Source organism: Vitis riparia, chromosome 14 (assembly GCF_004353265.1).
Source record: "Vitis riparia cultivar Riparia Gloire de Montpellier isolate 1030 chromosome 14, EGFV_Vit.rip_1.0, whole genome shotgun sequence".
In the NCBI taxonomy this organism is placed as follows: domain Eukaryota; kingdom Viridiplantae; phylum Streptophyta; class Magnoliopsida; order Vitales; family Vitaceae; genus Vitis; species Vitis riparia.
The window spans coordinates 5,224,958-5,238,524 of record NC_048444.1 but is presented as its reverse complement, the minus strand read 5'-3'; the positions used below and the strand labels follow the sequence as shown (position 1 = coordinate 5,238,524).

Genomic DNA, 13,567 nt, shown 5'->3' with positions numbered 1-13,567 from the left:
AATCCTCTTCCCAATCCGAATCTCACAAACCCCAACCCAACAAATCCTCAACCTCAACGCACTCACACCATGACCACAAGATCAATGAACCAAATCTTTAAACCTAAACAAATCCACACCGTGTCCAAACATCCTCTCCCTCCTACCATTGAACCAACAAGTGTGAGTCAAGCCATCTCTCAACCTCACTAGCGTGAGGCCATGTCCACAGAGCTTACTGCTTTGATGAAACATGGGACTTGGGATCTCGTTTTACCCACTGCTGATTGTAAACCCGTAGGGTGTAAGTGGATATTTCGGGTAAAACGGAAAGCTGATGGTTCTGTTGATAAATTCAAAGCCAGACTCGTGGCTAAGGGCTACAATCAACGTCCTAGTGTTGATTACACCGAGACCTTTAGCCCTGTAGTTAAACCAGCTACTATTAGAGCTGTACTGTCTATTGCAGTGATGAATGGATGGAATTTAAGGCAGATGGACGTTAATAATGCTTTTCTAAATGGTGACTTAACTGAAACTGTTTTTATGGCACAACCTCCGGGATTCAAAGATCTGTCCAAACCCCACCATGTGTGCAGACTCAAAAAGGCTATCTATGGGCTTAAACAAGCCCCACGGGCTTGGTACACTGCCCTCAAAACGGCCATTCTTCAACTGGGTTTTCGAAACTCCAAGGCAGACACTTCTCTCTTCATCTACAGCCACGGCTCCACTCTTTGCTATCTCTTGGTGTATGTTGATGATCTCATCATCACAGGAAATAATCCATCTCTTGTGACTTCCATCATTAAACAGTTGGGTGATAAGTTTTCTCTCAAGGATATGGGTTCCCTTCATTTTTTCTTGGGGATTGAAGTTATTCCTACCAGAGCAGGGTTATTTCTCTCACAACATAAATACATCCGTGAGCTGTTAGACACTACAAGTATGAGTGGTGCGAAAGATGTCTCAACCCCTCTCTCCACTACTCAACCTCTTCAACTGATTGATGGCATGGCTGCTGTGGACAACTCTGTTTTTCGTCGAATCATTGGCAGTCTTCAATATCTGTCCTTGACACGTCCAGATATCTCCTTTGCAGTCAACAAACTATCTCAATTTATGCATAAGCCAACTGCAAATCACTGGACAGCAACCAAACGGCTCCTCCGCTACTTAAAACAAACCATTTTTTATGGTATTCAGATCCAAAAAGCTGGACCTTCTGTCCTAAGGACATACACTGATGCCGATTGGGCTGGCAATATGGATGACCGCACGTCAACTTCTGCTTACATCAGTTTCTTGGGTCCTAATCCAATTTCTTGGAGCTCCAAGAAACAACGTGCAGTTGCAAGATCCTCAACCGAGGCTGAATACCGGGCACTAGCTAATGCGGCTTCCGAGACAATGTGGTTGTTTACACTTTTCCAAGAACTTGAACTTCCATTCAAAGACTCTCCTCATCTGTTATGTGACAATATTGGAGCCACACACTTAAGTTTCAACCCAGTCAATCATTCGCGCATGAAACACATTCAAATCGATCTTCACTTTGTGCGTGACTTAGTCCAAAAAGGAAGCCTTCAAGTCAGACATGTACACACTCAAGACCAGTTAGCTGATCTCCTCACCAAGCCACTGTCCAAACAGCGTACAGAATTGCTGCGTTCCAAGATTGGTCTTGCCGATGGAAGCCCAATCTTGCGGGGGCGTATAAGGGAAACATGCGTGGATTCTACTCAAATCAAAACAGAGCATGTTTAGCCTAAAAATCATGACAAATATTCGGTCATCAATTCCATACTTGTAGCTGATTCTATTTTTGTATTATATAGCTGTCTGCTGTAAACTTTAGCATAATTCTAGCATTACCGTATATGTATTTCCTAAATTAGCTTCTCTTCATTCTTGTATATAACAATACAGATTTCTATCAATGAGAGTGTGGGAATATATTCATTGAAACCTCTGCAGTACTTATTCACTATACGTACCCTCTCTTAGAATATTAGTATTATGTCTTAGAAAGTTCGTACCATCTCTTAGAAATTTCGTACCATCTTTTACAAAATATTGATGACAATTTCATAACAAATTACTAAATGCTCTCAATTTGATTAAAAATAACTCAGAAAAAAAATTAAAAAATCTAGATATTATAAATCATTACATATTTAAATGTCATTTAACATGACATTTCTACCTACAATAGTTATATGTAAATGGAAAAAAAAAAAAATCAAATGTTACCTTTTAACACTTGTAATCACTTGACATCCTTCAAGACATATAAAGCTTCATCTTCAAATTTAATATATGAACAAAAAAAAATTATATAAAAATATTAATAACAATTTGAGAACAAAATTTTATAATAAATTCATAAAAAATTCTAAAATCGTTATTTAACATCACATTTCTTCCTACAACAATTATATTTGGATAAAAAAATATAAAATATTACCTTTGACATTTGTAATCACTTGAAATCCTTCATCTTCTTCATATAATACAAATTTTAAATTTTCTCTCTCAAAAAGTTTTAAACTTGATCTTGAAATTTGATTCATCAAAATACATCTTACATATTTTGTAATTTGGTAATTGAAATTATGTAATTTTCATATTAAATTACTATCTTTTTTTATATATATGAATAATGAGAGTATAAAAGTAGTAAGTAAGATTTTCTTTTTTTAGATAAGAGTTAGGTAATGTATTAAATAACAAATTATATTTGATATTTAATAATAAATTATAAAAAAGTTGTAATATTTAGATATATATGAAATGCATGTGATTATTTCTCACCAACAAGTTATCTTTACCGGTTTGACAAGTTTTTATAAATTTTTTAATGATATGCACTTTACACATGTCATATTTTTATTAGAGTCAAATGGGTAGGTACCCCCAAAATGAAAAGTGGGTACCATAGAACAACCCCAAAGTCATTGCAGGTTAGAACCTTCTTAAGCTTCCTGCATGTCACCTAGGCGCGTACCAAGGATTTCATGTCGCTCCAATTTTGGGTACCGAGCCCTGGCCCACTTCAACACAAAATCATACACTGCATCCTCTGACGCAACCTGGAGATCATCACTGGACAAAACTGCTTCAATCCCGACAAGGGGTAAGGCCATCGCCTCTTCTTGAAACTTGGTTGTGTCTTTGTAACGACTAGCAAGGTATTGCTTGGCTGCATCTGTCAAAGGCTGAACTGCCTCAGCCATTAGGGCACTAGAAGGAAGCTCTAGACAGAGCAATGCAGATTCAGGTATCATGGGTAAGTTCCTTAAGAGTCTGCTGCAGTGCCTCATACATGAAACAACCTCAAATTCATCAGCAGCCATCGGCACATCCAGCGAACCAGGAGCTGTACTTGTGGACAGGGTATTGCTATACATGAAATTCAAGAGCTCCATGAGAGCAGCTTCCTCAGACGCATTAATTCGTAATGTTACACGCCTCTGCTCTGACTCCCTCATCTCATTTGAGAAGAGCTTGTAGAAAAATAGCTAAAATAGGGGAGCTAATGTGTAGAGTTTTAATTCTCACGACTGTAGAACAATCCATGTTCCAGGCTGAATTATTGCCAACTTCAGCTTCATCACCTGATGCAGATTCTTCAATAATCGCGACTGCTTCTTTGTCTTCATTTTCACAGGCCACAACATCATCCACGTCAGACTGGTTACAATTTAAAATCTGTTCTTCAGGACAAGTAACAATATCTGCACCGTTCTCCTTCTTGATATCCTCTCTCCTCCTCTTACGGTGCCTAGCCCAATCAGCGATGCTCGTGCATCCCTCACCTTCAGACCTCGAATCCGATCGGAGAAGTTAATGTCATTGAAGGCGCATCCGAAATCGCAAGACGAAACCGTGGGTGTGGATCCCGGCGAGGAATCAGAATCCATGGCCGTTCTTGGGTCGAACAGATCCGTGTTGGAATCTCTCATCTGGGGTGTATTCCCTTTCTTCTCTTCTATCTTCTTCCCTCTCCTCCAAACATACAACTCTCTCCCTCTCACTCTCAGCTGGTATTTTATCCTCAGCGAGCTTCACTTCCTGTAACTTCCAGAAACTCTCAGAAAAAAAAACTTGCTTCCCCCCCAAGCTTAAACTCTCTTCCCCTCAGTCTTTTCCTTATCTCAAGCTATTTCTCCTGAAGAAATGCTCTGTTACTCCCCCTCTTCCCCTAGGCTGTTCATTCTGGTTCTCTCTCTAAAAACAATGCTGTAACAAAACCAGTCATCATCCCATGTCCTGCTCTTTTGTTGGCATCTCTATGAGCTTCCTTTAACATGAACTTACTCGTCTTTGCCCTTCCATAAATCTCAACCCATACATGGCATTGATGAAGCAGTTACTAAGGAACTGGAGCATCTCTTCGAGCAACAACAAATAGTGAAAGAGAAGAAAGAAAAAGAAAAAGAAAATAAAATAGAAGAAAATAATAATCACTAAAGATAGGGATCCCATGTAGTCTCATCTCAAGATCAATCTATGGGCTCAAAACAGGTGGGATGAAAAAGGAAGTTAAATCAATTCATACGGATCCACGTGATAACTTCAAATGAAACCCAAGAGAATGATATATTAGCAAGGCAAGCATATCTAAACAACGAATGAGAGAGTTAGGTGGTGTTTGTTTTTTTGGTTTTTTACTTAAAACAATTTGTTTTCGTAATTTAGGTTGTTTGTTTTTCTACTTTTTTATAACTTATTATAAACTTTTTACTAAATAGAAAAAGTTAAAATATGTAACTTTTTCTAAATAGAAAAAATAACATATTGGTTTTTTTTTACTTTTTAATACTTAACAGAAATAAAATACTATAAAAACAAACGACCTAATATTTAATACTATTAAACATTAAATTTCTATTTAGAATTAAGTAAAAAAATAAACATCACCTTAAACAATTAGAAAAACGCATGAAAAACAATGTGATAGGAAAATATGAACTGAAAATCAACCATGCCCGCACTAGGAAGAACTCCTCTCTAGCAGAAATGAACAGGAAACTCACAAGCTCCTCTTCTTCCTGGCTTCTTTGCTCTCCTTTCCTTTTTCCCCTGCTTTTTCTCTCTAGCTAGATACTCTCTTCTCTTTGCTCTGTTACCTTGCTTCCTCCTTTCTTTGGCCTCCTTCCCCAGCTCAAATAATACCCTCCAAAAATCTCCCCAAAAACAGCAACGAAAAACAACCCCCAACCCCCTGCAGCTTGCTGCCCCTAGCTAAACAAATACTCCCTCAGAAGCTCCCGGACCTTTCCTCCTCCATCTAGCTCCTTTTTTTTTCAAGAAAGAATCCCCCTCCAAAATATCTCCAGCCAGCACGTCTTAGGTAGCAGGATACCTCTCCCTCTCAAGCAACTCAGAAAATCTCCGGTGTCCTCTCCCTCAAGGCAAAACTTGCCCCTCTAGCTTGCTGCCTCAAGCTCCAGTAAAACCCCCAAAAATATCTCACCCAAAACGGCAGCCAAAAGCACCACCCTCCCTGGCAACGGGCTACGCTTCCCTCACAGAAGAACGCTTCTTTGATTTCTCCTTTACAGGTATTTCACTCTCATTGCCTTGGAACCACTAAGGTGATTCTACAAAAAGGTAACGTGATTCTAAAAAAAAAAGGGAGCCCCAAAATGGGGTCTACAAGTTGTCAAAACCACTTGTTATTCATCCACCAATAAACTACATTAGAAACTAGAATGCACAAACTTTGATGTCATATATCACCACTTTCTGCTCTTAGCCAGTTTGAAAAGAATGCTACTTTGTTTGTGCTGAGCCAACTTTCTACGTTTCCGTATTCTTTAATAAGAAAACCATTTGAAAGAGAATTGAGACACGTATGGATGGGCAGTTGACAATTTGGCTAATTGAGATAAGATTTTTCTTGATTTAATAATCTAACCGTCCTAAACCAAAGCAAATCAGAGATGAAATTTCAAATCTTTATCAAAAACTCCCAAAATGAAATTGCCCAACCAAAAATTGTTTAGCCACTCATAAATTTCAAGATGGAACTCCTTCCTCATATTTGGTTTTATAGGCATGAAAATGTAATTTGTAACTGATTTTCATTCTCAGGTATGAAAATGACTGTAAGCCCACTGCCATCGCACATCCCAGAAGCCATGACAACTATCAATAATTTACGTTGGGAGACATTGAAATAAAGAAACAAGATTAAAGAAAAGGGCAGCTGTTCAATTTAAGAAGACGCGGCTAAGCAACCGACTGGCTGATTTAGTCAAGGCATTGGGCTTCACAGTCACCCTTCTCTGCCCTTGGTTGCTTTTTTCTGCTTCTAGAAACACTCAAGGAAAACTATCTCGATGCCTAATAACAACCCCTTGCGACCGCTGGTAGTCTTCGACCTCCTATAAATAATGGCCTCAGATCTCCTCAAAATTCCAAATTAATCTAGCTTCCAGAACCAGCAACGATCTCGTCCTCACAATTTTCATCTGCTCCAACCAAAGATGGACAGCACCACCCAAGGATCGCAGCCTCTTTACCCCTCCTTGTCCCCAACCACGCCTGAGGAAACTGCCCAAGAAGGATCGAAGCCTCTTTACCCCTCCTTGTCCCCAATCACGCCTGAGGAAACTGCCCATGAACCATTAACATCCCTGCCTTCATCTTCTTCACAGCAGGTCAACCCTGAAGAAGCTCAGCCTCATCATCAAGCCGGTCCATCGTCATCAGCGCCGCCTGTTCCACCGTGTAAAGAGAACGCTGAGAAGTGGGGGACACAAATCATGGGGCCTCCCGCAGTCCCAACATGCCACCCAGACAACAAGAAGGCAGCGTTGTGGGGTGCTGCTCATGATCAGCAAAACAACCACCATCATCACCCTTATCTCCAGTACAACCCCATTGAAAAGCCGAGCAGCAGCCCTATGGAATCTGTTCTCCATATGTTCAACTCCTGGAGCAACAAGGCTGAGAGCACCGCCAACAATATCTGGCATAACTGTATGTTTCTTTTTTCTTCTGCTTTCGATTTCCATGAAAAACGCCTTGGTTTATTTACCAATTGTTGCCAAGTCATTGACATTTTTGCTTTCGATTACCAGTGAAAACGGGGCCATCTGTATCCAAAGCGGCTTGGGGGAAGGTGAATTTGACCGCCAAAGCAATAACAGGAGGTGGGTTTGAGTCCTTGTACAAGCAGACTTTCGCAACTCATTCCAGCGAGAAGCTGAAGAAGTCTTTTGCCTGTTATCTTTCCACATCAACTGGACCAGTAGCTGGAACTCTTTATCTCTCAAATATTCATGTAGCTTTCTGCAGCGACCGCCCCTTGTCCTTCACTGCACCATCTGGCCAGGAAACTTGGAGCTACTACAAGGTGAGATAAACTGTTACAACACTAGTATTAAAATGATCAGCCACACACGGACACTACAAACAAATTCTTAGTTTTACGAATTGACATATTTACTTGGAACAGGTCATGGTACCTTTGAGCAAAATCGGTACAATCAACCCTGTAATCATGAGGGAAAATCCATCTGAAAAGGAAAATCCATCTGAAAGATATATCCAGACTGTCACAGTGGATGGGCATGATTTCTGGTTCATGGGTTTTGTTAATTATGACAAAGCATCTCAGCATCTCTCCGAAAGTATGACAAATGTTATAGCAACTGACATAGCAGTACAGCCGCCCGTTGCATAACATAAGAGTGGATTATTGTCTTCCTTTTTAAGTTTTCTTGGACTCCAGCCTTTTTCTGATATGAGAGATCGTCTTCTCTTCCATATTTTCCCCTTTCTTTTCAAATTTTTGATATATATAATATACGTGTGTAATAATGACATAGCTATGTTTCACGGGTTTTTTTTTTTTAATATATATAACATTTTATTCTCATTGAATATGTTTTGATGCTGATACATTTAAATTATACTTTCGGTGAGAAAAATCAGAGGTGGATCTCCAATATCACTAATCTCATCACAAGTAGGTTGCAAATGCCTACAAAATAAAATATGCATCCTTTCTTCGGGTACATCATTCAGACCATGATAAAGAACAAGACTCAATCGGTTACTCTTAAACTGTCTCTGTACATCCACGTTCAACTTATGTGCAACTTACAGCATCATTACCTTCCAATAATTCCTGGCTCTACAGAGTACAACAAACAATTCCTTGATTAATTTCCAGTTCCTGCTGTATTCCAAATGCTCTACTTGTCAATAGATATCGTTATTTTTTACCACATACAGTGTTGGTTTCCTATTTTACCGTGGGATTTCTCTTTATTATTCCTGATATATATATATATATATTTTATAAAAAAAAGGCAATCCGAATTGTTCAGTATGCCAAACAATTCTTAATCTCCAAAACTAGTGTCCCCAACCACTATAAACCCTCCATCAAATGGAAGGCAAACCAGAGGAGTCAGGTACCATATCAGAGTCCTAGTCAGGGCATTAGATAATAACGAAGGACAAAGGTATCCATATCAGAGTCCTAGTCAGGGCATTAGATAATAACGAAGGGCAAAGGTATCCAATGCAAAATTTTAAGTAGTCACCAGATATGAAAAATATACAAAGTCAAATAAAACATAAAGATTAAATCCCTTCTGGCGGGCGCTGACCAACCAATCTGCTCATCTTGAAGTTTCTAATTAGAAACTACCTATTCTGAAGTTCTCAAAAACAGTCTCATGAATTCAGGGCAAGAAAACTGTGACAGGTCATAATAGGGGATGCTCTTTGCCCAACCCAATCACATATATGCTACCCAATTGTTTTGTTTTTCAGCTTGAATGGTTAACGCTTCTTCTTGCTTCCTTTCCCAGCACCGGATTTTGATGGACTGGCAACCAGATACACAAAGACAGACACAATGGAGATCACAGAGATCTGGGACCCATATTTTGCCAACAACCTCTGCAAATAGAAAAAGTTGAAAGCAATGAAAAAGAAGGATTTTATGTCACATTGTCCTAATTTCATAAAAGAAATACTTGAGGCATGATAATATACCATTAAAGAATGGTGCCAATTTTCAAAAGAACTTATTTGAAGGGAAAAAGAAATAAGGCACTAGCTTCCACATCACCAACATACATGTGGTCGTTTTGCTATCATTTAACAGTACCACTTTCAGATGTCGTCAGGCCAAGATTAACCTTTAAAGATGATTGTAATGCTACAAGTGAAACACATTTATCCTTGCCATTGTTGAGGGACAAGATGACCCAGGAAATTGAGAGCATGCAACTATTTTTGTGGTCATTTTTACTATCATTAATGGCACCTAGTACCAATGCCTAACCATTCCCATGCAAGTTTTAACAACCTCTTACATACTCTAGGTATTTAACCATTGCGAGAATAACAGGAATGAGTCATACCTTAGCCTGCAATTTGACCACCATCGAAGATAATTCCATGGAAAAACAAAGAAAAGGCTTAAGTCAACACAGAAAAAGGTGCATAAAAGATAATGATTAATATAACTGCTACTTTTATGGGAAACTTACCCACTCAAACTTCTTCTCTGGAGGTCTCACTGCAAGGATATCTAAAGGTAATATTGGAGTTGAATATGCCTCCTAAAAACAGGCAAAAGTCAAGAGATTAGAAATTCTTCACATGAAACGAGAAACAAATCATAAATAAAAAATGTCAAACCTGCAGAGCAGCCGTGGTAGGGATGCGGAATGTAATGACTGCTGGTGCACCATAAAACATTCCTTCCACTTTGGACTCCAATTCAAAAGCATGTGATAGAAGACCACCACTGCATGTTATACATGTTTATACTTACAAAAAAATAAACAACTAAAAAATTGGAACACATGGTTATGTTAAGTGATTGCTATTAGAAAGAGGAACTCACGCATCAAGCCTTTCCCATGATATTGAAGTGTTGCCACTGACAACATTAAATACATCTTGAGACCAGCTATCATCAGTGAGACTTACATCATATGCAGTCCTACAAATTTTAACAAGAGAAAACCAAGAATGCATGAAAATTCTATATAAGCAAACATGAGAAAATTTTAAAATTACCCAAGTAGATGAAATTGATTGTATATAAATTGAATTATTGAACATGAAAAATTAAATAAAAATCTACGTAAAGATGAAAATAGAGATATACAAAGAGATGGTAGTTTTTCGATTCCTTTACATACATACACATAGTAGGTGGGAGGCAAAAATAAGTAAGAGCATTCATCAGAAACAAGCATTTATTGCAAAACATCAGTAAAGGCAAAATGTTCCTTTCAAGTTCCACAAAGTAAAAGGGCTAAAAGGAGCAAATACCATTCATTGTTAAACACCTCATCCATAGAATCGATATAAACAAAATGATGCAATGAAGATCATGGTCCCGATATTTTATTTTATTTTTTTGATAGGTTAGAACAAAAAGCGTATATAAATAAAGGGGAGACCCCAAAACAGCGCCCCCAATCATATAGGATGTATATAGCAGAAGCCTAAAGGCTCACCCAAGAGGGAAAGGAAAAGAAACAAAAAACAACACCTGCCCTTACTTAGAGCTTAACCAATCAATGAAACTAACAAGAGAATTTGGGCACATATCTACAACACCATCCCGATATTAAAATGCAGATTGGCAGAAGATACAACTAGATTCCTTGGGTTCACTCAATGTCTTGCCATATGTTACTTCAATAGATACTAGCTAAAATAATTTCAAGATTCCTAGGGAAGTGTCTGCAAGATATATGCATGACGAGATCAAGGTGACAGCAAGAAAAGGGAAGTTGCCGAGAATAAATTAGCATAGCCTCAACCCTCAAACTGAAGAGTTTGATGACAAAACCTAACCAGTATTATGTTGCATACCTCAATTCAAACACCTGCTAATATGAATATTCACTGAACAAATCTAACAGGTTTCTCTTTTCACTAATCTAATTCTACCCATTACAAAGTTCCCCCACATAAATCCTTACATATTTAAGATGTAGTTTTCAGTCAATCCAATATTCAAATATTAGATTCCATTTTTTCAAAAACTAAATTCTATATCAGAACCAGAAAATCTCTACAATTTCAGCTGTTCCTAAACACCCTTTTCAGGCCATTCCCTCAAGATTACTCTCCAAAGACCAAATCCATCCTTATACAAAATCACAGACATTAGGAAAACCTCTTCTTTTCTCACCATCAAACTCTTCCTTCAGGAATTCCTACTTCTTCATGAAAAGACAACACCAAAAGGGTTATCAATTGCATCACACAAAAGAGGACAAAGAAGAATCTTCTAAAGCATACCTATGAAGTGCTTCCCCCGTATTAGAGCCAGACTTAGATGACTCCACACCATAAAAGATCTTTCTTCAAACAAAATACAAATCAATTATGAAATTAGAGAATCCCATCAATAACTTGGCAATTCTTTTTCTCTCAACTATGTTAGATAAAACCCAATACACTGAAGGGCATTTTCTAAACAAGTGAAGGATCCAAACAAAGCAATTCAAGTAACCGAATAAATGAACATTTACATTCCGTATCAACTCCAAAATCATGAAAAATAAATTGATCCCAACAATTAAATAAAGCAAAATCAAAGATATATACACAACAAGTGTTTCACATCACATTACATATTCGATAGCACAATTGACCTAAATCAAGGCAATAATCATGAAAATAAGTGTCAAAAAATTGCATCTATATTTACTTATATGACCAGGAACAGTATAACATGAAAATAATCCCATTATCTTTTATTCTTTCCTCACATGTCTTTAAATAGGGAAAGAAAGGTTTAAAAATGCTTAAATTTTTAGATAATCTTAACTATATGAAGTTTTCCTTCGCAGTTTCCATCCCAAGCAAACGTGGGAAATGAAGATTCCTTCAAGAAAAAAAAAGAATACACATCTTAGTAATTTCCAAGATCCAATCGAAGCTTACAATCAAACACCAAAATCTGATCTCAGATCACAAGCATCCATTCGCAGATCCATCCGATAACTTTACGAAGTAGAATCACGAACAGAAATTTTAAAGAAAGCTAATTCAAATATAAAATATTTGGATCAGAGAGGGCAGATCCACATAGTTAACATATCAGATCTAACAGAATGAAAACGTACGTGGATCCTTGATTGTAGATGTCGATGGACACGGAGACTCGCTCGGCGCCGGACTTAAGCCTGGTGAGAGAGGCCTTCTTGTGGGCCACGATGAACGGAACATCTGAGCTCCCGAGCGTCGACGAAACGAGTATCAGAGCCACGACTACAGAGATCAGAGTCTTCGCCATCGCTTATTGCTTCGGCTCAGCGCACTAGATGGCTCGAACAAGGTGAACGACTAGGGTTCGTCCCTTACCAAACCCAGAATACATATAGGGTTTGGTTGAATTTTCTTTGTCAACGACGACGAGGGCCCCAATGTGAGAAAGTAAAACGCTGTCGTTTTGACTTCACCCTTACGTAGAATCAAAACGACAGCGTTTTATTAGCTCTTTCCCACTCTCTCAATTCTATTTTACTTTTTTTTTAACGTTAACATTATTTTATAAAATGTTATTACCATACAACAAATTTAATAATTTAAAATAACTTAATAATTTAATTTAAATTATTAAATATATTTGATAAAATAATTTAATGATATGATTTAAATTAAAAAATAACTTTTAAATAATAAATAAAAATAATTAACTTATTTTTAAATCCACATTTTCATTTAATCTTTTTATCCTTGTTTATCTCAATTACCTCTAAAATCTCTTTTATTACTCCAGAATCTCCATTATTACTCAATATTATTTATTATAATTTTAATTTATAAGAATAAATATATTAAATATTATAAAAAATTTTAAATTAATTTTATCAAACAACCTTATACTTAAAATAAGAATTAAATACTAAGTTTTAAATTATAATTTAAGTATAATTTAAATTAAATTTTTAATTAATAAATATTAAATTTTACCAAACGATGCCAAACTTGCATATTGGTTATAAGGTAAACATGTAAAATTAAAACCAAATTCGAGTTTGATAAACTTTAATAATATTAAAACAAATAATTCATTTTAATAAAATTTAACAATGTCAAAATAATATTTTTTTTAATGTGTTTTTAATAATATATTATATAATAAATGTTTTTTTTTTTTTTGAAAGAATCTACTATGAGTTATCGTACAATAATCACTTTAAATGATTTTTTCAATTTTAAAAAATTTATCACATATTTAATTTTTTATAAAATAAGCTTCCAAGCATTAATCATTTTTATCTCAAAGATCGAATTAGCTCAATTTTATGTATGTTTAGATGAGAAATAAATTTATTATAAATTAATAAAATTAACATAAAAAATAATAGAAGATAACTAAAATATATTATATTTATTTTTATCTTTTCTCTATTTTTTTTTTAAAATTACATTTAAATTTTTCTCATGAATTATTACATAAGAACAATACCAATAATATAAAAATTATTTGAAGAAAGTTTCAAAATGGGAGCCAAAATTTAGCATCTAAAACCATAATGTTGCATCATAACTCATCCATTCTCAACAAAATTAAATCCTATAA

At 36.4% G+C, this 13,567-nt stretch overlaps 2 protein-coding genes and 1 pseudogene across 2 annotated transcripts; 1 reads left to right on the top strand and 2 right to left on the bottom strand.

Moving 5' to 3' along the window:
* Positions 1 to 2,860: 2,860 nt before the first annotated feature.
* LOC117930054 lies at positions 2,861 to 4,631 on the bottom strand (annotated as a pseudogene).
* A 1,677-nt stretch (positions 4,632 to 6,308) lies between these two features.
* LOC117930178 (GEM-like protein 5) lies at positions 6,309 to 7,875 on the top strand. Its single transcript, XM_034850672.1, has 3 exons — positions 6,309 to 6,969; positions 7,071 to 7,345; positions 7,448 to 7,875. Exons 1-3 carry the CDS (start codon positions 6,474 to 6,476, stop codon positions 7,673 to 7,675), a joined length of 999 nt encoding a protein of 332 aa, XP_034706563.1. The 5' UTR covers positions 6,309 to 6,473; the 3' UTR covers positions 7,676 to 7,875.
* Positions 7,876 to 8,465: 590 nt separating this feature from the next.
* On the bottom strand, positions 8,466 to 12,343 carry LOC117930179 (translocon-associated protein subunit beta). Its single transcript, XM_034850673.1, has 6 exons — positions 12,105 to 12,343; positions 9,860 to 9,958; positions 9,652 to 9,760; positions 9,501 to 9,572; positions 9,372 to 9,377; positions 8,466 to 8,904 (listed from the first exon to the last, which is right to left on the bottom strand). The coding sequence occupies exons 1-6, from the start codon at positions 12,272 to 12,274 to the stop codon at positions 8,785 to 8,787; spliced, it is 576 nt and encodes a 191-aa protein (XP_034706564.1). The 5' UTR covers positions 12,275 to 12,343; the 3' UTR covers positions 8,466 to 8,784.
* Between the last annotated feature and the right edge of the window lie 1,224 nt (positions 12,344 to 13,567).